Source organism: Coccinella septempunctata, chromosome 6 (genome assembly GCF_907165205.1).
Source record: "Coccinella septempunctata chromosome 6, icCocSept1.1, whole genome shotgun sequence".
NCBI lineage: Eukaryota > Metazoa > Arthropoda > Insecta > Coleoptera > Coccinellidae > Coccinella > Coccinella septempunctata.
In genome coordinates, this window is record NC_058194.1 from 11,246,717 (window position 1) to 11,273,129 (window position 26,413).

Consider the following 26,413-nt stretch of genomic DNA (forward strand, 5'->3'; position numbering starts at 1 on the left):
TACAGGCGGTTTGAACTTTTTTTGGCACGGCTCCCATGATACGATTCGATAGTTTTAGATTTTGATTAATATATTGGGTCGTTGATAAATTCATATGAGGATTCAAAGTTAATATTTTTTTTAATTATTGAAAGATAATTATCCCCTCCCAGAGCACTACAACCGATTTTATTTTTTAAATTTCATCCATAAAAAAACTGAGAAAAAAAATATAATGAAATAAAAAAGAAGAGATTCCTTGTACAATTTCAGGAAAAGAAGTCCTATAAATAAGGGAAGCAAATGCTTCGTATTCGAAATACGTACAGGTTTTATACTTGAAGTTTTAATTGTTCATTCAATTATTACCACCCTCCCACAGAAATTCATCCTGCCCTTCGCTACGCGATTGCTAAAAACACATTCTCATTAGAAATGCATTGGTTAGATACGTTCGGCGGCCTGAAGGCGACCGAAGGTCGATGGGACGTCCGAGAAAACCGCAGCTTAACACGGTTTCTTCCAACGAATTCCAGATATTTTTTTCATGAATTAAAAGGAAGAAGACGAAAAAAATATATCAAAAATAACAATTTTATTTACAGTACCTAACTTATATACTTAATCTATATATGTAGTCTTTTGGGTATATTGTTCTAAACTTAAATAATTCTTTGTTCAATTTTCACTCACAAAATTAATTTCAGTAAATTCACAACTGGTGCTTCGAAAGCCAAAGAAATTACAAAAGCACATAAGAAAGAGATTACAGCATTGCCACAAAATATGACCATCTGAAAAAATATATTGATATTAAAATACAAAATTATAAATAAAAAAAATCGTATACTCACTGCGAAAGCATTGTGAAGGTGAATGGGACCATCTAGCAAAAAACTCGTCAGGCACATCAATACCGGATGGATGAGATATGCACAGTATGTTAGTCGACTGAGTGGTATAAGAAGTTTACAGCTGAGAAGGGAATTTAATGGTCCTCCATACCCTGCCACACAGGCCACTGTGATCCAAGCCAGTGCTAAACCCCAAGCGGTGTGTCCTAAGGATGCCTATCAAAAATATTTTCATGAGTTTTATAACTATTTATTCAGAAGAAATGCTGTTTTTTCAATTAATGTAATTACAATCAATAATTTGATGCGTATAAAGACATTAAAACAAGAACGAGCCATATCTAGTGTTTTGAATAATAATATGTGATATATTATTCGGTAAATTCGGGACGGCGACATGAATATACGGCTAAACTAAGATGGGAACAAATATACATAGAAAAGTGCTCACTGCTTGGATCCATCTCCAGCCCAAATTCAATTAGATATAAGTTTAGCAAATGTTTTGTACCTCCTAATTTGAATAATTCTACTAGGATGAATAATTTAACTATTGATAAGTAATCACACAAATTAAAAAAAAAAATAACAAACTGAGAAGCATTAGAATAAGGCACTTATAATGAAAAATTTTTCGGCTCGATCCTTGCTGAATGTTACTGATTACTTATATGTATATGAAATAGCAGACTTAATCATAAAAGATAGCTATTATATTTAGTTACATGAGAAATTATGTAGCTGATACTGTAGGTAAAAATGCAATTAAATTTAGTATTTATGATATACTTGCACTCACATAGAATGCGGAAGCAGGAACAACTAAACCCTTTCTTCCCAGGCCATATACAAGAACTGCCAAACAACCAAGAGACAATAACCAGCCGGAAGCTACAACTGGAATTCTCATTTTGATTTTGCAGTCAACTTTGAATAGATAGTATCCTATAATCATTCCAACCAAGTAGGGCCCTATCCGCAACCAAGGTTTATCATACAACAGATCGAACAGAGTAAAAGGTTCTTCAACTCTTGCTACATAATCATACTTCATGGCGATCACGAATGTTGTCACCCATGATGCAACTAGGAACACCCCTATTAAGCATGCTGCAGCCTTCAAATGACGATTGCTCCTAAAAATTAAAATGATATCAGAGTTATTTCATACTAAATCACAACCGTAAGTAAAATTGTAAAAAGTTATTGGAACCAAGCGATCATACTGCGTTTGGATCTGATGAATTAAAAAATACCAATATTTAAATCAATGCAAAAATGATTATAATCATAAATAAAAGTTTCCTGCTGTCTTAGAGATCTTTTTTTCACTACTGGAAGAAATATAAAAATAAAAACATAAACTTTAACAGACAGGTATTTTTCAAATAGAGTAATAAGGTAAGGTTGTAGTTTCAACAAGTTGGATGGTTTTAATATTTTACAGGTATTGTAAATACTACTTTTCTTACATATAACATGCGGTAGGTACTTTCCCCATAATAGTTCTACTTTTAACCTCTTTTGTATCATTCAGTTCATGGTGCAATAAATGATTAATGAAAATTATATAGCGCTTTTAATTAGCAAATGTATATACGTTAACTTGAGGTGAAGCACCCCTACTAGTAGATGAGTCCAAAAGATCTATATATGAAAGGTCTAATCAACTCGCCAACTTCGCCAATATTTTCAATTGCTTATAACATTCAAACGAACCACCAAAATCAATTTATCATTCAGTTCATGGTGCAATAAATGATTAATGAAAATTATATAGCGCTTTTAATTAGCAAATGTATATACGTTAACTTGAGGTGAAGCACCCCTACTAGTAGATGAGTCCAAAAGATCTATATATGGTAGGTCTAATCAACTCGCCAACTTCGCCAATATTTTCAATTGCTTATAACTTTCAAACGAACCACCAAAATCAATTTATATTTGGAGAAAAATTCACATTCCCATTGGTCAAACACTGATAAGAAAATCCAGGTCCGAATTAGAAAAACATGGGAACTTCCGCAAGATGAGATTCAAACAGCTGTATAAAGAAATATTGGAGTTTGATGAGAATATTCGGATAAAGCTGAGCATTTCAGTAGACTTCTGTGTCCCGGACGACATTTGACTCTTCAAAATTATTTTCGAAAGATTCAATTCAATAGTGAAATTCCACCTACTTTTCAAAATTGTCGTACATAAGATGGAATTTGAAATATTGTCTGTTGCACTGAATGGAAGCTTTGTATTTATTGCTATTTCCAACAAATTATTTCAATGTATTCAGAATAAAATGAAATTTGAATAAAAAATTATTTTTCAAAACAATATTGATGAAGATATACATAACATGATTGTATGTGGATTTTCTTCAGCCTATCCATGCAAATTCCTCAAATTAAAGACACCATCCCTCAGAAATATAGCTCATCGCACATAAACCATACCCGAACAACAATTCATCAGCATAGTAATTTTTGTCGAATCCCACTTGTGTTCATTATTCAAGTATAGGCTGTAACAATATGGCTATGCTGATATGGAGCTTATACATTTTATGAGCAACTGACAAAGATAGTATTAAAGCAAAAGCAAATTTCTCTGACTTCAACATAGGATAGGTAAATTTTGATTACTGTTATGGGCAGTTTTACTCGATTGGACGAAAATTACAGAAATGTATTTCCCCCATGATGGAGCTCTACTTCATTTTAGCATTTTCCAAATATGTGGATAGGCAGAAGAGGTGGACTGCATGCATCAACATATTTCAGTCCTATTGAGAATCGAGGAATATTTAAAATCTTTTTTATATGTATGTGTTTGAGATTGGTAATGTTGCAAACAATAAGATTCGGAATGGAATAAAAGCTATTAGATAAAGGTAATTTGAAAAGAGCAAGAAATGCAAGAATGTGTATCGGTATCGAATGTGTATGGAGCAGAGCGATGGCACCTTATTTGAGCCACTTTTATGATTTATTTCGAATGTTTTAGTTTATTTATTTTTCCATGTTGATCATTTTGGAAATCTTATTCTCAATCCATATTCTTCCGAAAATTTCAACAATTTTTAAGCATATCTATCAAAAAATTGAAAGGTTGATCAGTAAAACAGACAATATTTATCAAATTCAATCTCAATATATGACATTTGAATTTCACTGTAAAATTCAATTTTTCCACAAAATTTCCATGATACAGATAAAATTTGTTTAGATTAATTCATATATAGGGTGATTTAAAGGTGAGTATTTTTTTTTTCAGAAGGTAGAACTGGTCGAAATAAAGCGTTTCAAAATGACAAAATTGAAAATGAAGAATGATCACGCCTAAACGGGGATGCAATGAATAAAACCCGACGATATGAATGTCGACAAGTGTTACGATCTGAATTGAACTAGTTCAATTATTCAATTATTTAGTTTTCCGATGCCGGAGTCACCTTTCGCAGTCCGAACTTGAAATTTAATGAAATTATTTGTCGAACTTCTAGGTGTTTTATCTAATCCATCTTGAATACCTATTTCATATAGACAATTTTTGGTGAAATGACTTATTTCGATGACCTCTACATTCTGCCAAAAAAAGTCCACCTTTGAAAACATCCCCTATAATGACGACGTTATTCTGCATGTCGTTACCATGATTATCTCATCGTTGGTGTTCGGTGCATACAGAATTTAATTTACTCTTACATTTGGTTGCGGAAAAACCCCTGCAAATGCGAGCGGGAAAGAAATAGGGTATTTTTCGCACCGTTTGGGCAACTGACTCTTTGCGATTTGAAATGCGTGCGCAAAAAGGGTTGAACTCACGCGCTTTTAGAAAAATATATTTTCAGTCGAGTTTCCACTCCATATCGTCGGTGTTATGGAAAAAGGGCGAATTCACCAAATCTGCACTTCTCAGGAGAGCATTTTTAAAGGTTTAGACCTACTGGAAAATTATAAGAAACTATTTAAAGCAGCTATTTTTTAAAGCTGAGCCGTTCAAACATATTGTTTTCCATTTCCTGAGTTTCAGGATCTCTCTTCATGCCGTTAATTAATAATAAAATCGCCAAAAACACCAAAAACGTAAAAATATCGGATTCGCCCTTATTACATAACACCGACGATATGCCCGGTTTCTGAGCTCTATTCAACGGAAGTTCTTATCTATTCGATAAACTTGTAATTTATAACTGAGGCCCGCCCGGAACCAAAAGCTTTCAATAAACTAGGATTGAGTTAAATCTGGGCTCAGCACAATGAGGCTATGTACCCAATTTCGGTGAAATTTTGGTCGTTGTTTCTTGAGGTCCCGAACAACTGTAGTATTCTTGGAAGCACAAATCCCCAAAAAAACCAAAAAATGTTTTACACATCCAATTTTGACAGATGTCACGTTCGAAAGAAAAACAGTATTTCGGAATAAGCACTAAAGCACTAATTATTCTCACAAATTACACTTATATTTCAATATAATATTTTAATCTCCGTCGCATTTTTCATCAATATTTCTATAAAATTATTGAGTTTTGGAGTTCCAAAATAATACGGGAGAAAAGGTAGTCATCTCGCCGTGACAACCCAGTAAACTGTAAAAGACCTTTTAGAATTCACTGTGCATGAAAACCATTTTGGAACTCCTTTCTTATATTTATTTATTCCAGTTCTGTGATTAAAACTACAGAAATTATTGAAGCTCTTTTATGACCAGATATTAAGTTGCGTCTGGACTTCCAAGGCCTACTGGGATGATTGATATCCCAGTAAGTAGATATTCAATAATTTCTATAGTTTCAATCACAAAACTGGAATATATAAATATAACCCAGAATAGTATTCGTAAAGGAGAAATAGTGAAATTCAGAGCATATTAATCAGCATTCAAAATTAATCAAGTATTTTTTCAATTTGTACGATTAAATTGAAATCATAAAAAGCAGTACAAAATTCAAATTATCGTCGATCAGTGCATAGATTCACATATAGATCACTGCTTATACAAAATACCAACCTAAATTCAGCAACACAAAATCTCAACTAATGGGCTATTACCAACTTGAATTCAAATTTTCATAGCCACCCGAGATATCAATCATTTTTGAATGGACTATAAGTTACATAAATCACATCAGTTTCTACTTACCGCACTCCTATGAGTAAAAGTATTGATGCAATTATATAAAATTGCGTATCGTTCGCTATGTACCATGACCACAACATACAGAATTCCGATTGTGGGAAAAAGTTATTAATATACAGAGCATTTCTCCACCAATATTCGCTGCATGTTATGTGGTCAATAATCGCTGGTGAAAATACAGAACTGTTGTGTAAATATCTCAAGATGAGTTCGTTAACTCCTAGTACGAACATATAGGCTGGTGTCAAACGAAAGAACCTGTAAAATATCATCATAGAAAATTTTCCTGTATTCGTCCTAATTATATGGCACGTGTTTTCATCTTTGGTCTGTTTTTCCTTTTTGGCTTCAGCTCTAAAATAAGTTATAGTCACCAAAAGTCCACTGAAAAATAAAAAACATTATATAACACAAATTAGTTATCAAATGAAAATTTGTACATATATATCTTAGGCTTGCTTGGAATTTTAGGACAATACTCATTACGTGGCTACATCGATTTTATATATTTCGCTTTGAGTCTTCAATATTCAACAATTACGAAACAAATTTAGGTATACATAAAACGTTTGTGATGGGATCAGGAAGAAAAAATTGGTATTAATTTGCGTTTACAACACGAACCGCCAATTTCAATAGAAGCTACTGCTTCATTAGGATTAAATTGAAGAAAATTGAAGAATTAATTATCAAGAATGTAAGTTATAGTCTAGGTATACAGGGCGAGTCCTTCAGTTGCACATATATTTCAACAGATAACAGTAGATTCCTGGGGTAAAAAAACACTTCCTTTTGCCATATTCTTCAATTTTGCCCGCTGGAAAAGATACAGGCTGTTGAAAATCCTAGTATTTTCTTCGGTATCAGGCCTGTAGATGAAATGACAATAGGGATGGTCTTGATATCTTTAGCTTCCACTGTCTCCTGGTTTGTTCCTCGAGATCTCTGAATTTTGAAATTCTTTCAGTGTGCCTATCTAGAAGAATGTTATTATTTGGAATCGCCACGTCGATGAATAGTGCTCTGTCTTCATCCTTATTGAGATCCTAATATGAGATCTGGTCTTTTGTGGGTTATTTTCCGGTCTCTGAGAACCGTGCGATCCCAGTAGAGCTTGTGATGTTCATTTTCCAATACAGCATCCGGATGGTAATTGTATTAAGGAACCTTTTTCGAACATAGAAGTTGGTGTTTTAGCGCCAATTCTTGGTGAAGAATCTTGGCAATGGCATCATGTCTGTTTTTATACACCGTGCCCGCGAACTTCTGACATCCCCCGGTTCTGGATAGTTTCATGTGTCGCACAGCCATAACGACAGCCTACATACGCCAGTGAGGCATCCTTGGCGATATATTTCATGTAGTTCCTTGTTGGAATCACCTGATCCTGGATGGCGAGCATGAAGACCTCTGTCTTAAGAAACAACCTTCCGGAAGTGAACCAGTAGTTCGACGCAGATATGTCGACGTAATCATGGTTGATCTCGTTCTGGTGCCTTCCATGCAAAGGTTCGACAATCATTTTTTGCATTTTACTTTCTGCAGAGTGTTCGACGGTTTCCAAGTGGTCCTGTTGTAGCTTTAACGGTGTAGAACTATCAGCAACACAAACTACTAGATGGAGTTCTGACGAAGCAGCCTTGCTCAGGAAATATTTTCAAAGTCCTTCAATTTCCTGGGACATACGGTTGGACAAATCAACAACTCCTCTACCCCCAAGAAGTCGTGGCAGCTCTGTCCGTTCTATTGAGCTTTTGGGGTGATGTTTTTTGTGTTTCGTCAGCATCGTCCTTATTTTTCTCTGTAAGGCTGCTAAATCGGTGGTGGTACAAGAGATGATACCGAATGAGTAGCTAACCGCCGAGCAAGCGTAGGTATTAATCGCTTTTATCAGATTCTTGGTGTTGAGGCCAGTTCTCATCATCCTTAATTCTTTCTTCATCTGGCTCTGATTGATTTTTCTTGCCTGTTTTATGCCTAGATACTTGTATGTGCCTCCTTCCTTCAATGCTTCATTGATTTTTATAAAAATCATTCATATTGGAACAAACATGGACCTGATCGTATCAATTCGCACAAACGCAGTTTGTCGTCGATATACCTACGCATCCATAGTAACCGTAGCCTAAGGAGTGTTCGCTCATTTAAAAATAATACCTTAATTATTTGCATATAATCTACCTTTTTTGGTTCCCAATAAACATAAGGACATTCGATGGATGTCCAGTGGATATCCAAATCATGCAATTCAGATATCCAATGGACGTCCTTTGTCTGCCAAAGAAATTTCAAATGAGCATTCGTTCGGCATATTTAAATATCTATTCATCTTGTGTGAGAATTCTAGTTCTTAATTCTCGTTTTTGCTCGCTGATATATTGGTGTAAACGCTGAAAACCAGCCACATTTTCTCGTCTGTATATTTCGGTACAACACTAGTACAAAACTTTGATATCAAGAAAATTTGCAATTTCACCATTGGGTGCCTTCAGACCCTAATTGAAATTTGAAAATTGTAGTTTACTCGTTTTATATGGGATACAAAACTTTTTTCGAAAGTATATTTAGGTATAGAAGTAGTACAAAACTTCGGCGCTTTAAAACATCCGATATTCCTTGTTCTGAACAAAATATCCCTGAATGAAGTCCTAGTACCTAGGGCTTGAGAAAAGTACCGTTTTTTTGACGGTACATTTCTGTACAAAATTAATACACACGTTTTAGCTTGTTGCGGAAACCAAAATTCCATTATTTAGAAAACATGACTCCAGCCCCTCCAATTTGAAACCCTCTTAAAACCCCTAAATCTCAGGTTACAAAAACTTTTTTTGACGGTACATTTCGGTATACAGCTGCAATTTCAAAAGTGGGGGTGAGCATATGTCTACATGCTACAAACTGAAAATCGTATTTTAAGGGTAAGTACAAATACACTCGAGCAATTTTCGAATCTATAAATTGATATTTTATGAAATGTGAAAACCTACCTTATGAAAAAGAAGGTGTCTACAGAAAAAGAAGCATTCGATATAGTTTGATAGAGAAAAGTCCTTTCGGTTAATATCCTCAAATTTTTATTCCCAGCCACGCTGAAAATTTCCAAGTATGTATGTACTAGAATTATCCAAAGAATAGAAAAGAATCTCAGTCCGTGAACGCAAGTTAGAGCATTTTTGGAAATGTGCTCAACATTAAGAATTTTCTTTCCATTTTCAACGGCAGAAAAAGCAAGCAACAGTTTGACCATATAATCTGAAAAAAAATTAATAAGTTGATAGTTGCTTCTTCAAATCTGTAAAGTTGTACTCACTATTTGTCCTCTTATTCCTATTGATAACAAACTCTCTACTCCCTTTCAAACCTCCTGGACTCGAGTTGTTATTTTCAGAATCCGGTTCGTCTTTCTTAACCTTATTTTTGCTTTTCAAGAATAAATCTACGATGGATGCTATCAGCATGAGGATTCCAACAGCGAAGGCGGTACCTCTAGAAAAAATATATATTCAATAATAAGAGCAGTGATAATATTCATAACAATAATAAAATGAGGGCTAGATAGACAAAATTTCGCAAAAAACTTCTGAATCAAGAAATTTTAGAGCAAACATGAGAAATTATCGTCCGCTTTTGGGGGTGTCATAAACGATCCTGAAAATATGACCGCATTCCTTACACATTTTACAATAATATTGCAATTGATTTGAAATGTAAAAGACCTCAGGAAATATGTCTTGCAACTTGCAACATATCGTTGCAAGGGTATGATGTATAAATACATCGTACCGACATCTGACAGAGAAACGGGAACCAACCCAATTCAATTTCCTATTTCTCAGAGCGAAGATAGCAGTATGCATCCATATGCTTTAATCCCATATGCAGATATCGTATATTACGACAATTAAGCAAGGGAAAAAGCGCGGAAAGGTTCGGATCACGGCAGTAACCGATATGCCGCGGACATGGAAAATAAGAAATGGATCACGCCTTCATAGTCAGGCAGGTATTTACCTGCCAAATTAATTCAGATGCATAACATCCGCAGATAATTATATCAACGAATGTTACGATCTAAATCGAACTAACAAACTGCCATCGCTCGAAGTATTACCAGAAAATTCATTTCGTCGACGAAGAGTAGATGCTGACCATGTTTTCGGTCTTATTTGACCTTCTATTCCATGTCAGTAACGGGTATGATGTATAAATACATCGTACCGACATCTGACAGAGAAACGGGAACCAACCCAATTCAATTTCCTAACTCTCAGAGCGAAGATAGCAGTATGCATCCATATGCTTTAATCCCATATGCAGATACCGAAACCATGGTCAGCAAGGGGAAAAAGGCGAAAAGGTTCGGATTATGGCAGTAACCGATCTGCCGCGGACATGGAAAATAAGAAATGGATCACGCCTTCAGGCAGGTAAATAATAAACAAATTAATTCAGATGCATGACATCCGCAGATAATTAAATCAACGAATGTTACGATCTAAATCGAACTAACAAACTGCCATCGCTCGAAGTATTACCAGAAATTTCATTTCGTCGACGAAGAGTAGATACTGACCATGGTTTCGGTATCTAAATATGGGATTAAAGCATATGGATGCATACTGCTATCTTCGCTCTGAGAGTTAGGAAATTGAATTGGGTTGGTTCCCGTTTCTCTGTCAGATGTCGGTACGATGTATTTATACATCATACCCGTGACTGACATGGAATAAAAGGAGCTGGCAGTTCATAGCATTTCGCATTTCCTTGACAAAAAATTAAATTTTAATTTACACATACACGAAATAATGCGTAAAAGTAACTCTCAATTAAGTAGCGTCTTTCCAATCGCATCTGTAGACAGAGCAAACTGAGCATCAAATCCAAACTTAGAATTTACAGGGTATAAGGCCTCTTATCCTGTACGCTTGTCCAATTTGGAGTAAAACTTCGAAATCCAACTACGGGAATCTCCAACGTATCCAAAATAAATATTTAAGGATCATACTCAATATGCCTAGAACTGCCAAAATTAGCGACCTCCACAAAAAATCTAATATCGATACCTTAGAAACTATTGTTGGAAAAGAATCTCGTTCATTCTTTAATCATAAAACTATGAAGATGAAAAAGACTTCCCATCTAAAGAATTACAAAATCCCAATTAGGAAAATAAAACATAAACTAATACAGCATTTAATCATGTGATTTCGGCACTCAATTTCCTTTTCCTTTAATCCACCTGAGTGACAATTGTGTTTCATTCGTAGTCTTCAGTTTATATTTTAGTATTATGTAGGTAACCATTGCATATATCCCCTTGTATATATACGACCGCTATCATATTCCATTAAAACTTAAATAAAACTGCTGAAGAGCAAAAAAAATAAATTGTGTTTCATTCATAGCATTTCCTTGACGAATGAGTTTTGTTGCTCTGACGAGGTCAAATAAGACCGAAACCATGGTCAGCATCTACTCTTTGTCGACGAAATGAAATTTCTGGTAATACTTCGAGCGATGGTGGTTTGTTAGTTCGATTTAGATCGTAACATTCGTTGATTAAATAATCTGAATTAATTTGTTTATTATTTACCTGCCTTACTATGAAGGCGTGATCAATTTCTTATTGTAGTTTAATTAAAAATAATGGACTGTATTAGCGGAGGACTTCGAAGTTCCTAGATTATTAGATTATATCCTGTTTCAAGTAATTATTCTCAATAACAATGGAATTCAAATGTATTTTCTCATTAACTATAGGTACATGTTTTTCTGATTCAGGTGGATTATTGGTTAAGAAGTGTATGCAAGGTTTGAACCTATACTATGATTTTGAAAATGTGTATTGGAGTTCTATATCTGCAAGAGGACATTTGTTGATGTTTTAGAATAGTTCATGTATACCTACTTTATAATTATATATATATAATACTTTAACCGAAAATGTAAAAAGCCAGTTGTATGAAGTAGCAATCGGCAAAGAGCTCAATTTTGAACTATTTTTACATCTGCAAGGCGTAATGAATTGAAGATGATGACCGATCGGGAAGACCAGTATCTGCGTCAGTCCCCGGAAATATCGATGCAGTTCATGACATGATTTTATCAGACCGTCGAATTGGGCTAAAACGGATATCTGAAGCACTGAATATATAATACAAACGCATTCATCTTGTAGTTCACGTCAATTTGGACATAAGAAAAATTGCTGCAAAATGGATCCCCAAATATTTGAATATTGACCAAAATCGTGCAAAGGTAGAAGCATCGTGTTCGATCTGAGCTCGATTTGAAAACGATGTAGACTTCTTAAACCGAATTGTTACTATGGATGAGACTTGGGTACATTTCTACGATCCAGAAACAAAGCAACAATCTATGGAATGGCGACACTCTGGTTCTCCAAGACCTAAAGTTCCGTGTCCAAAAATCTGCTGGAAAAGTTCTTGCTTCAGTTTTTTGGGATTGCCATGGAGTTCTCATGATTGATTTTTTAGATAAGGTTAGAACAATAACCGGAGATTACTATTCGACATAACTGACCCCTCTACGGGAAAAAATTCAAAAGAAAAGACAAAGACACGGAAAGCTATCCAAAGATGTTTTGTTTCGGCAAGACAAGGCCCCTGCACACAAATCTCATGTTGCCATGCAAAATATTCGTGATTTAGGGTTTGAATTACTAGAACATCCCCCTTATTCACCAGATTTGGCCCCATCCGACTATCATATCTTTCCTCAACGATCTCAACTGAAAAAAAATTTAAAACGTCGTAAATTTTCTTAAAACGAGGAGGTAATAAAAGCTGTGGAGGTTTGGTTTGCAGAGCAAGAAGAAACATTTTTTTTAAAGGTCTAGAGACGTTGCAGGTTCGCTGTAATAAATGTATCCAATTAAGAGGAAAATATGTTGAGCAATAAAATATTTTGACATTGAAATTTTGTTTGGTTCTATAGTAGGCTAAGAATTCTTCAATATATCCTCGTACAATTACCACACAGAATTGGAAGAAGCACTATCTTGATATAGTAGAAAAAAAATGAGAATCCTATCTCATTCTGTCCGGCCATGAAGAAATTCTTAAAAAAGAAATTATGCCAAGACCCAAGACAGGAAACAGTCTTATTAGCGGCTATTATACAGAGTGCGTCAAAATAAAAAATGTGAACCGAACTTTCTGGGGTTGATAGAACATTGAGCTTAATCTTAAGGGCTGAAGAATTTAAAGAATTAAGTAGCAATGAAGCTGCTACTCTATACGTACCGCCGATTAAACGTAATGCTGACGCTGGTGCCGTTATAGACATTTCACACACAAATTCGGGATGACGAATTTTCAAGAATTATCTATCATGGCAGCATGGGTACTGTAACTGTATACGGCCTGGCCAGGGTCTAGCCATGAATCAGCCTTTTTGGCCATTTTTTCGGCGTTTTTTTCTGTATTTATGTAAAATGCCCTTTACAGCATATTTTTCCAACGAATATTTCGCCAGATACAATACAATACAATATTGGTCTTCGCTTCATTTAGATGGTGAATTTATGAAGGGATATTTGTGTTTTCTCTTCAAGAAGATTGTCGTTTTATGGATAAATTTCTTCTGAAAAAATTCTTCCTGCAGAGCAGGTGGGTACAGCTATTATGATATACCAAAACCCTTGTTCAAATGAATAATAATCTAAACCGGGCATGGGCAAACTTTTTGAGGGGAGGGCCAGATAAAATGAAAAATTACCTAGGCGGGCCAAAAAAAAAACGCATTTTTACAAGTGATTAGCTTTTTTCCGATTTTTACATCAAACATGACTAACATCCTAGAAAAGTAAAAAAAAAATGACAAAAATTAATTATTGTTCGGTAGGATACGAAAGAGTATGTGAAAAATGAAACTGTGATTGAGCTTCTAAGAATTGTCCATACTCTGGTAGAAATTGGCCGTGATGATGCTCTGTCGTGACGTGGGCCCAAGTCATAATACGCATTATTCGAAAATCCGATTTTTTGCGGAAGCGTTAAATTAGTCAGACGTGATGTTGACACGTGTATTCCCACGTTCCCACATTGAACGCTTCCGCGCAAAATCCGATGTTAGATTTTTGAATCATGCGCATTATGACATGGGCCCACGTCACGTTAGAGTAATCTGTAGGCACATTTATAGTCGGTTGCTTACGCTGCTATTCATAGTTTCATAGTGGAAAACACCTGTTCACATAACAATATGCAGTTGTTCCTGAGATATTATGATTATTCATTAAATATGCCCACTATACCAGATTCCGCCCGTCATATTTGGTGCTCCTTCCTCCAGTAGTAATGTTGTAAATATTAGTCAAAGGTACTTTGAAGGACGTGATTGTTTGTTTCTTGAAATTTTTGAAAAATATGTGATATTTTTGTTGCTCTCATCAATGAAAATCAAGAGGTCAAAAATACTTCGAATTACACAGACGTTGACAACGAACCAAACGAAAATTTTAATGCTTGATTCGTTACTAACCACCACGAGCATAATATCATCATCTCAGTAACCGTGCTGTTGACTGCTATAACTCCCAAGTTATAGCAGTCCCAAGACTCCCAAGCAAATCCAAAATAATTCAGATTAGAATTGAGAGAACTAGAACACTACACCTATGCTAAGTTTCGCGCAAACTTTGCTAAACTAAAATTAATGTTAGATCCAATAATTAATACCGTTCTTAAAGCTCAAAAATTTTCATTTAGAAGGAAACCGTTACTTAATCGATTCAAACTACGCAGAATCGAATAATTGAATAAATTTTCATGTATTAATCACACTTGAATACTGCCTTCATGTTTGGAGCTCAGCAACAAGCCGTTCGTTGCAAATTTTGGATTCCATGCATCACTATTTGTGTTCTGTGATGCAGTCGTTGGAACATCGAGGGAGATTTGGCGACTTTTGCTTTTTCTGGGGATTACAAAAAATAATGCCAGCCGCTGCCAGATGCACACGCAGTACTAAGGCTGAGCCTCGAGCACAACTCGAGCAATTTGAATAACAAATTGGTGGACTTCTATTTGAGGGATTCAGGGCTGAAGTGAACCAAGTCCATGCAGCCTAGTTTTGAGATACATGACAAAGAAGTTGTTTATCACCAATTAATTCAAAAGTGACTTCTTTAGATTTGAATGGGCGCCCGCAGGGGGGGGCCAGGGCCCTGAGATTCTGATAGACACCGTTAGAGAAATTGTTCTTTCAGTAAAACTAATCGTAGATGATATTTTGCCCCCCCTGAGAAAAATTTCTGCGGGCGCCCATGTAGATTTGTGTAAGGTGAATGTAAACATATGCTAACCTAAGTCATGTATCCCAAAACTAGGCTGCATGGACTTGGTTCACTTCAGCTATGAAGTCCCCATTTATCAGTCCTTCTTCCACCTAATACGTTTCCAGCTAATTTGTCGTCTTCGATGTATAATCTTCAACATTTTAAGATGATAATAAACAGTACGCAACTTACGCTTTGAGACAACTCGGTATTAGGTGACATTGCTTTTCCTTATCAGACGGTCAAACTCAGAAAACAAAAATACTGGTGATTGTTTCAAAATCTTGACGCGGGCCGGATTAGACTTTCACGTGGGCCGGACCTGGCCCGCGGGCCGTAGTTTGCCCATGCCTAAACTGTTGAGGGATTAAGCACGAAAGCAATACCAGGAAGATAGACTATCCTCGATATATAAATCAGATGAAAGACTTACATGCGTTCTATTAAACGTGATGAATCTCTCTATTCGAAACATCGGAAGCTACCCCTATCATTTGTTATTGGTCAAAATCCAGAAATGGATTCAGTTTCTTCTGAAGTGAGAAAATGATATGGAAGATTGATAACACGCCCATCCAGGTTAAATCTTCAAATACCTAACTTATTCTCTTTTGAAGTTTTCATTTTAATTCTAGTTCAACTTGATTTATTGTTTTGAATTGAAAGAGCATATTATGTATTTATATAGGATGTCCCAGAATGACTAGATATTCTTGAAACATCTTATAGAGCAGCACTCTGAAAAAAAACAAAAAATCTATCCCCTGCGGAAATGTATTTCCAACGACTTACGTTTCTAGGGACCACAGTAACAAATAAATATAATTTATCGATTTTCTTTTGCTAAAATGTTCAATAGCTATTCGCGATGCAAAATATACGATACGCCCTCTGGTGGCAGCTAGAGTAACCCTAGTATGGCTGTAACCATAGAAACCGGACACTAGGGAGTACCTAGATTCGAATGATTATATAATAAAGACTTTCAATTAAATTCACTAAGCAAGACAACAACAACGCCATAGTATAATTCCATAACTGCTCACCCTAGAGCTGCAATCGTTTTTTATAACGCGAATTGTCGTTATTTGTAAAAAAATTCACAACTTCAAATTTAATCTCAAAAAAATATAATATAATAAATATTTCATTTGATAGATGTTTGAGCCTTCGTTTTGAAAAAAATATCTGGGAAACCCCGAGTGGCCAACTTTTTCAGAAATATGCGCCATTTATGCAGATGTCAAAAGTTATCACTTCTTCATTATTACTTGTGTAAATACGAAGTTATAATCATAATATCATAATCAGTCGTTTTCAATAAACCTATCTATCCATCGTTTCACTTACTGAGGATTGGAAACCATTCTTAAATATATCTACATATAAATTATAGAAATGAAATCAGATGGTTTTTCTATCTTCAGGAACTGAAACAATGGATAGATAAGTTTATTGAAGACGGCTGTATATCATTATCATTATTGTATTATACTGCTTCTCCGTAGGTATCAAAGTATACCTCAGAAGCTCTGTCAGCTTGTACGATATGATGTATGATATTACCCCCAAAAATTAACTTAGTCTATGATGAAGTACTATATATTACAATCACAGCCTTCTATACAGGGTGTTTTCAAAGGTGAGACTATTTTTTGAGGGGTAGAACTCGTCAAAATATGTCTTTTCACCAATAATTTTCTATATAGAATATCCAAGATGGCTGAGATACAGCCCCTTGAAATTCGACAAAATGTCATTGAATTCAATTATGAGACTGTGGAAGGTGACTCCGCATCAGGTCATTTGAGAGAATAATAAGTTGTTGTATCGTGCAATTTAGGGTGAAAAAAAAAGTAGAAATTCGAGGCAGTTTCTTGAAAGTGCTTGTGTTAGTTATGTTGAAAAAGTGCTATGATGTTTCCGCATTTCATCCCATTTTTACAACGATTGTTGGAATGTTCGAACAAAAACAAATAGAACAAAAAGATTGTGATGTGATGATGAAAGTTTTGTATGGGTGATTTTTGGTGAAACGCTTCATTTTGACCAGTTCTACCTTCAGTTAAAAAAAGCCTAACCTTTAAATACACCCTGTATATAGACAGCTCTTTCAGCTTGTGCGAGATGATGTATGGTATTACTACCACAGATTAACTTAGTCTATATTTTATTTTAGTTTATATGTCACCGTACTACCGTAGTTGTTTTTAATGATTCTTTAAATACATTTCTTCAAATCTATAAAACATATAAATTTTCTGATTTATATGCAATAAAATACCATTCATATTATAAAGTTAAGTAAGCATAGTAAGTTATTTTGGGCCCATATAATCTCGATCACTTTTTGTGCCGTATATCTTTATGTGGCTTTCATGAGATGGATGGTGTTCTGGATGTAAATGAATGTTTCGGCGAATTTGCTGATGTGATTCAGAAGACGTTTGAGATGTGCTGTCCACTCTTCAAGTATACGGGTTCTCCTCACTGGGCCAAGAAATGAATTACTCCAGAGATCGTCTCAGCAAAGCGCGATCTGAAGCATCTTCACTGGTTGCGTACTAACATGGTCGACACCTGTAATCTGTATAGGAAGGCCAAATCTTGTGTTATTGTTATTGAGATGGATTTCCAACTATCTTGAAGGCAGAACTATGATCGTTAGAATTAGCAACTCATTTTCGGATGAACATGAAGTGAATTTGGGTGTCCCTCAAGGTTCAGTCCTGGGGCCGCTCCTATTCTTACTTTGTATAAACGATCTAGCCTACATCTTAAAAAAAGATGATGATCGCTTCAACAGCTCGCCATGATCTTCTTCTTCTTTCGAACATAATCAGAATACTTCTGCTCCCCGATGACACCTCAGCATTAGTTACTGCACGGAGTTTTGACGAGCTACAGAGGTTATGTCACGTATTAGTCCAGTGCTTTGTTGATTTGTGTCGTTCTAATTCAATAATGATCAATATTGCTTAATCTGAATGCGTTCATTCTGCTCAAACATCTAACGAACCCCGATTGGTCGTACGCTATTTGGACGAGGTTATTTAATCTGCGGACCATACCAAGTTCCTGGGCATCAACATCGATTTCAACTTGAAGTAGAGCACTCATATCGATTCTATCTGTAAAAAACTGAATGGCGCTTATTTTGCTTTAAGTAGATTCCCGAATTCACTTCCTTTGGGATCTGTCCTACCTTCCTCAACATTTACTACAGTTTATTGTACAGGGTGGGCAAATTTCGAAGTTTTAGCACTACAGTTTTTAAACCAGAGGAGATACACAAAATCTGATACCCCATTCTCGTTCTCTTTTTCTTAGAAACTAAATATCGTAGTAGACATTTTTGGCCACTTTCTTTTGTTTTCGAGTTATAAGCAAAAAGTGGAAAAATGGCGATATCGAAATAAATTTATATCTCCGCTAATATTGATGATAGTGCTTTGAAATTGAAACATTATACAGGCACTTTTTTACGTAGAATCCAGTGACGTGCTCGCCTTTTTAGCAGGATTTTTAATTACGAAGCTATGACCCAAAGTTATGTTTTTTTAAATGGGAACACTAGTTTTCTGTGCAATTTTTTGAAAGCTTAAATTTTACTGATTTCAAAAATATATAACATCATATGGTTTGTATCAATATAAAAAATAGAAAATGGTCAAAAACCTTTTTTCTCAATATTTCTATGGTTTCAACTTTTGATGAGTATAGAAAAATGTAGCATCGTATGATTACCAGTGTCTCTTTCTATAAGTCCTTTCATTATTATGAAAATTTATGAAATATATCTTGATTCGAATTTTGTGAAAATTGGTAAAAAGCATAGAAAGAATGACATTGCCGGAAGGAAACTGCTTTTGTTATGAGAAACTCTATTTTTCTGTGCTCGTCAAAAGTATACCATAACCATAGAAATATTGGGAAAAAGTGTTTTTGACCATTTTCTATTATTTATATTGATGCAAACCATATGATGTTATATATTTTTGAAATCAGTAAAAATTAAGCTCTCAAAAAATTGCACAGAAAACTAGTGTTCCCATTTAAAAAAAACATAACTTCGGGTCATAGCTTCGTAATTTAAAATCCTGCTAAAAAGGCGAGCACGCCACTGGATTCTACGTAAAAAAGTGCCTGTATAATGTTTCAATTTCAGAGCTCTATCATCGGTATTAGCGGAGATATAAATTTATTTCGATATCGCCATTGTTCCAATTTTTGCTTATAACTGGAAAACAAAAGAAAGTGGCCAAAAATCACTACTACCATTGTAAGTTTCTCAGAAAAAGAGAACGAGAATGGGGTATCAGATTTTGTCTATCTCCTTTGGTTTAAAAGCTGTAGTGCTAAAACATCGAAATTTGCCCACCCTGTACAGTCACCTATCATATAACATCCTACTCTGGAGTAATTCATCGGACGTTGGAGAAGTTTTTGTTATACAGAAGAGGATCTTGCGTATGATATTTAATGTACAGCCTAGGTCCTCCTGTAGACCATATTTCATTGAAAATGGCCTCCTCACCCTGGCCTCGATTTTCATTCTCAAATGTTTGATGTATACCTACCAAAGAAAAAGTTCACCAGACTTTCTAGCTTTCATTGCTACAGAACAAGAAACGAGTTTAGTTGGTTTTTGTTTACTATCATTACTTTGATTGTGAAACTGTAAATAATGAGTGATTTAGCACCCACTGAAATCGTAAGGGCAGTACCAATGATCAAAAATGGTCGGTCTTACATGTTGCCAACATGTTTGGGGAATCAAAATCGACGATCCATCGTAGTGTTATGCAATGGAGGCAGACCGGAGATTATGTGGGGTGACGAGGTGAAAACGCTCAATCACGACCAGAGATGACCGCAATAGGCGTCGAACCGCAATTCAAACAAGAAACGAATTGGAAGAAGTTCGTGGAACCACTGTAAGTGAGCCTACAGTGAGGAGAAGACTCAAAGAAGTTGGTTTGAATGCATATAGGTCAAAACATTTAATGAGCTGTCTAAAGCCACTAACATTGATATATTTTCTGACTCTGTCTCTAGATTTCGGTCCATTCTTGTTAGTTAATTTCGCCGTTGCAACTGCACTCATGATACTGGTTGATTGAGGTCGCTCAGATGAATTCTTATGTATACCACACTGTTTTGTATAATAATATATCATTTTCTGTTTAATCATCGATTTATGTGTTCAACTTAGGGCTTGATGTTCATATGTGGATAAATTTTTTTTCTGTAACACTGAATTGTGGACACTGCTTTGGGTTCGTCCTGTTTGTGTCCCGAATTAATAAATAAATAAATAAATAATGAGAAAACTGGAAGACGTAAAAAAAGCACCACAACTCCAGAGACGTCATCGAGTAGCGCGACTAGCTTTTGCTCGAGAACACCAAAATTGGATTGATCTCTGGAATAATGTTTTGTTCACGGATGAAAGCCGTTTCTGTGTAAACTCAATAGATGCGAGGGAAAGATTGTATCGTCGTCCAGGAGAACAAAACGACCAAAGTAATTTTACTCCTAGTGTCTCTTTCGGTAGAGGCAGACAATGAATTTGTCTGTATATTCTCCTGACATGAATCCAATTGAACATGTCTGGGACATGCTAGGCTAGGCAGACCACTTAGGTCGATAATTCCTGCTGTTCGAAACTTGGAAGAAGAAAGATCAGTTTTGATGGAAATATGGGAAAATTTGCCTCAAGAAATAATCGACAACGTCATCAAAAATATGGAAAGACGAATGATTCCAGGGCTCGTGAGGGAAACACACTTTATTGAAAAAAATGTTCTTTGTGATTGTGTTACCTACCATTAAATGTTTAAGACGACAATAAGTGTTAATGCAACACTCTTAGTGAATTGAATTTCTAAATTTTATATATATATATTTTTTTGTTTCGAAACGATCGTTGAATCAATGCGTCAGTTTCTATAATTAATTATCCTTTTTTTTCTTTCATTCATTCATTTGTGTATATTTCAATTCATCGGCAAATACGCTGGAAAATCTCGGACTGCATATGGAGAAATATGGGCGAGATTAATATAACTTCTCGATTGACGAAGGACGGAGACAGTGCAAATTACAACCGAATTTCGTCGATTTTTTCTAAATTCCGATTCCGTTTTTCTCTTAAATAGTGCTTTCTAAGATAGTGCTCTCAAACGGACTTCGAAAGATAGCAGGAAGTGCGAGCTCCCCATTTTTCTGGTGTTCATCCCAACAAGGTAGGTCGAGTGCTTCCAGCGTATCTTTATATTTTCTATTTTTCATCTTTTCTTCTCATATTCTCTGAGCTATCGTAACAATAAGTATACCTACAATTGAGTTTACACTTTTTAGTCCTAAGTTTTCAGACATGCTCCAAAAGCGCATGAAGCTTTGCAGAACAAATTGAAATCAACTAAACCATTCGTTGAATTTTCCTGTTGAATGATTCTTTTCAAATGTGCCGCAGAAGAAAAATAATACAATTCTCCGTTCCTTTAAATTTGCCGGTGTGTGTAGTTAATAATGATAATTAGTTTGATGAATATTTATATACAACGTGTCCCAAAATTCAAAGATAAGCCGGCGCCGTAGGGTGGGCATGGTCATAACTACTTTAGGAAAAATAAGAAAAAAATCCAGCTCAATTTTTTATTCAATTACAAAATAACTTATGAAATTCTTCGGAAATTAACACCCTTCGTAATATTTTAAGTTACGATGGCCACAATTTTTCAAACATTATTTTTTTGTATCGGCAACTTAAGTAGTTCTGCAGCCCACCACAACTCCTAAAACTCCCAGAATACTTATAGTTTTTACACAAAAAATAATCAAAATATGTTTTTTCCATAAAATTTTGAAAGATTCAGCCCACTTTCTCTTATTGTTTTGTGAAAAAAGTATGGACACTATGATGGCAAAAAATTTTTAAAATTTTCACAACTAACCAAGATTCTAAAATGTTTTAATAATTGAAGAAAACGAGACGCAAAAAGATCCATATCATTAGAAACAATAATGAAATTTCTTAATTGTTGTTGGTAGTAACTATGTGCCAAAAATGGGTTTTTGCTGTTTAATTAATTGAAAAATGGTATTTATTTATTTATTCGATAATAAACCTTATAATAAATGTTCAAATTGCTTGCCACCAGCATCAATACATTCACGACAGCGCCTTAAAAATGACATTTTAATGGATCGTGCATATCTTCTTCCACTGATATGAGCCGCAGCTTGACTGATTTTTTACCGAAGTTCGTCCAGTGTCATGATGGGTGTCGCATAGATCCTGTCCTTGAGGCAACCCCAATAGAAAAGGTCCAGAATATGCCGAAGCTCCAATTCACAAAACACAATCACAGTCCAAAGTATTGCCAGGTCAGTTTAGTTTGCAGATCACTTAAATTCAGTCCAACAAACCATTACGGAAAACAAAGGAGCAAAACGTACTGACCACGGAACAATAACACTCATTGGTACTGACTTTACCGAGAGTAGAAACTTCTTTATCAGCACTATTCTTATTAAACAAAGAACATCTACTATCCTTCTTTAAGGTGTATCTGTCGCTATCTTCCTCTCTTTAGTTTCTAAATTTTATCAATTACACACGTGTCCCATTGAAATTCCAAGAAATGACTATAAACAATCTTTTTTCGGCACATAATAAAAATTGTCACTATGAACTAGAACAATTCAATAATTTAGTCTTTCTAAGAAATGGTACACATATTTTATTTGCGACATGTTTTCTTGGATTATTATACTATTTTAGAATCATGGTTAGTTGTGTAAATTTTTAAAAAAACTTGCCGAAATTTTAAGGAAAAAATATTATTTGATTATTTTTTCTGTGAAAACTATGAGTTTTCTGGGAGTTTTAGGAATTGTGGAGGGCAGCAGTATTACTCAAGTTGCCGATACAAAAAATAACAAAACTTTTTGAAAAATTGTGGCCGTGGTAGCTTAAAATATTATGAAGAGTGTTAATTTTCGAAGAATTTCATAAGTTATTCGTGTATACACGTTGTATATAGCGTGTCCCAAAACTAGTGAATCAAACGTCACACCACGATAGATTAGATAGATAGATTAGATACGAGTAGATCAAATGCTATCGAATGACACCAACATTAGATGAGCGAAAATGTACCGTTTCTGAAAAAACCTAACCTAAAGTTGCCTATTTTCGAACTATTTTATCAATCACAAGGCCAATTTGTGATTAAAGATAGCGTTTTTCTCCCATATTATCACCTCTATAGAGGGGGTTTATTCTGAGTAATAAAAATCATGTAGAAAAAACAATTGTTTTTATTTACATTTACTTAGTTTATCGATTAACTGCTTAAAATAATTTCAATTAGGGGAGATAAAACAATAATCTTAGTTCAATATAATTTAAAATCGTTATCCTTTTTCGCAAACTGGCCCTGTGATTAAGAAAAATAGTTCGAAAATCGGAAACTTTAGGTATTTTAATGAAATCCTGATTATTTTGGAAACGGAACATTTTCGTTGAACTAATGTTGGTGTCATTCGATAATATTTGGTTCACTCTATCGTGGTGTGACGTTTGATCCACTAGTTTTGGGACACCCTGTATATGCGGGGTGAGACTTTGACTCGTACAAATCTTTAGGTAAAAAAATACTTTTTTCCTATATCTACCATTTTTTCCGATTCGGCCCTGATGAAAAGATATAACCATTTTAAGTTTTCATAATGATCTGTACCAAAGAAAAACAAAATTACCTTCAGAATACCTCGCTAAATCTGTGACACTACACAGATGTGAAGTGGAAGATCCATAGACATGGATCTTTTACAGAGTTACTACTACATAAATACTATGGTATTTATGTCTGTTTATGTCTTATAAAACATAAACAGAGGCATAACATCAAGAAAAAACGATATCCGCAGAAAGTGGTCGATCCATATTAACATAAACATAAGGCATGGGCGCCCGCAAGGGTTGGCCAGGGGGGCAAACTTTGCGAGTTTTCGCTGAAAACTTTAAAACTATATTCAAAAAGAAATTTCAATGAAATTCTTCAACAACAAAAAGAGCTGCTCAGTTACAGGCTGCAATAAACTATTTCACTTTTGTGGTTTATTTAATGGTAGCAAGTAAATATTCAAATATATTGGAACCAATAGCAAATACACTACAAGATGTTTTTATAAATTTTGTAGATGTTCAACGTCACATAAATTTAATTATAGATATATGTAGAAAACATCGCTCCGATGATGCATGCTTCACAGAAATGTTTTCCAAAGCATCATCTATTGCTCAGAGTCTCAATATAGAGATTGGAAAACCACGAATTTGCGGTAGACAAATGTACAGATCTAATTATGAAGCATCTTCAGCTGAAGATTGCTTCAAAAAATCTATATTCATCCAATATTTAGATCATCCGATTTCAGCCCTTGGAACGTGATTCTCAAAAGAACATGAAATGCTTTTTCCTTTGTTCAATATTTTGGCCAAGAATTCAAAATTATTAGATATTTAATCTTTCGCATCTAAGGTCGGCCATATGTATAACATTGAATATTTTATGGAGCTCGATGCACCCGTTCGGTCCCGACGATCATTTAATTGATTCCATCTTTTTGGAAATTTTTCGATAGTCACCGTTAGAGTAATTTTTCTTTCAATAAAACTTACCGTAAATGGAAATGTTATACATATTCTGAAAGAGCAACTCCTCTAGTAAAAAATCTGAAGATTTCATAGAGTTCGATGCAGCTGTTCGGTCTTGACGATCATTTAATTTATTTCATATTTTTGGAAATTTTTCGATAGTCACCGTTAGAGTAATTTTTCTTTCAATGAAACTAACCATAGATGAAATTGTGATACATATGCTGAAAGAGCAACTCCTCTAGTTGAAAATCTGAAGATTTTATGGAGCTCGATGCAGCCGTTCCATCTTTTTGGAAATTAAGTAACCGTTAGAGAAATTTTTCTTTCAATAAAACTAACCGTAGATGATATTTTGTCTCCCCTGAGAAAAATTTCTGCGGGCGCCCATGACATAAGGTTCGGGGTATTGAAAAAATCCGGTAGGTATGACCAATTTCTTTAAATCTTTCAGAATCATGGATATCTTTTTTTTTTTTTGGTGAGATTTTCATCATGGACTTTCTTCTTGAAAAAAGTACCCATTTGCCCAATAGCGAAACGAAACGAGTTCATCAAATGGAATTATAAATATATTCAGGTTCGGTTAGAGTAAAAGTTATCATCAAGCAATCAACGGTAAAACCCATTGCAATGCACATATAATTATTTATTTACGTAATAGATTTCAGGTTTTATGCAATCGGTTTTACAATTTGAAACATTTAAAGTTTAGCAACGTTAAACGTTACCTGAATTCAGTATTCAACGGACCTATTTCACTTATCATTATATCTTTAGGACTACCTACATACATTAGGTATATATTTTGTTCTATAAGGTTTATAATTAGTTTTCTAACGGCCGTTTTCAATAAACCTCCCTATCCATCCATCGTTTCATTTACTGACGATTAGCAACCATTCTAAAATATATCTACAGATAGATCATAGAAACGAAATCACATGCAGTTTCTATCTTCAGTAACTAAAACAATGGATAGATAGGATTATTCGAAACGGCCGTGAGGGAATCTGTGCTTCATTGACGTACACACATTTTTCTTTCAATCGATAATATATATATGTAGATAGAATCATTCAGAAAATCATTATAGTCCATTAGATGATATTAAATTAATTTATTAATGCAGGAATGAAGAAGTTTCATTTAGTTCATTCTGAAAATCAAATGTTCAATGTGCATTCAAAGTATTTTAAACCCCCTTAAGATGTGTTACTTTTCTCGTGATATATGTATACAAAACTAAATTTTTGAGTATTCGAGCAGTGAAAATTGAATTATGCTTCTTGCTCTAATAAATGGTAAGTATAATGTGAGCAAAGCTTTAATGAGAAGTAGAATTCTTATTCTTATTAAAGCTTTTCCTTCCGTTGAAGGATGAGAATTTTGGAAGAGATCAATCATTTCTTAGTAATGCTCTCAAGTAATTTTTTAGGATTGAAAATCTTCCAGATGGAAAAGATGAATAAA

At 34.8% G+C, this 26,413-nt stretch overlaps 1 protein-coding gene across 2 annotated transcripts in view; it reads right to left on the reverse strand.

Annotated features, from left to right (window-relative positions):
* Window positions 1-559: 559 nt before the first annotated feature.
* LOC123314992 (nose resistant to fluoxetine protein 6-like) overlaps window positions 560-26,413 on the reverse strand; it is a 60,397-nt gene continuing 34,543 nt past the window's right edge. For both annotated transcript variants that reach the window (XM_044900503.1, XM_044900502.1), the window contains 6 exons: window positions 9,280-9,455; window positions 8,957-9,221; window positions 5,973-6,353; window positions 1,633-1,969; window positions 834-1,049; window positions 560-773 (listed from right to left, as the gene is read on the reverse strand). In XM_044900503.1, coding sequence (XP_044756438.1) covers window positions 669-773; window positions 834-1,049; window positions 1,633-1,969; window positions 5,973-6,353; window positions 8,957-9,221; window positions 9,280-9,455 — 1,480 coding nt within the window. In that variant the 3' untranslated portion in view covers window positions 560-668. The remainder of the gene's footprint in view (window positions 774-833; window positions 1,050-1,632; window positions 1,970-5,972; window positions 6,354-8,956; window positions 9,222-9,279; window positions 9,456-26,413) is intronic.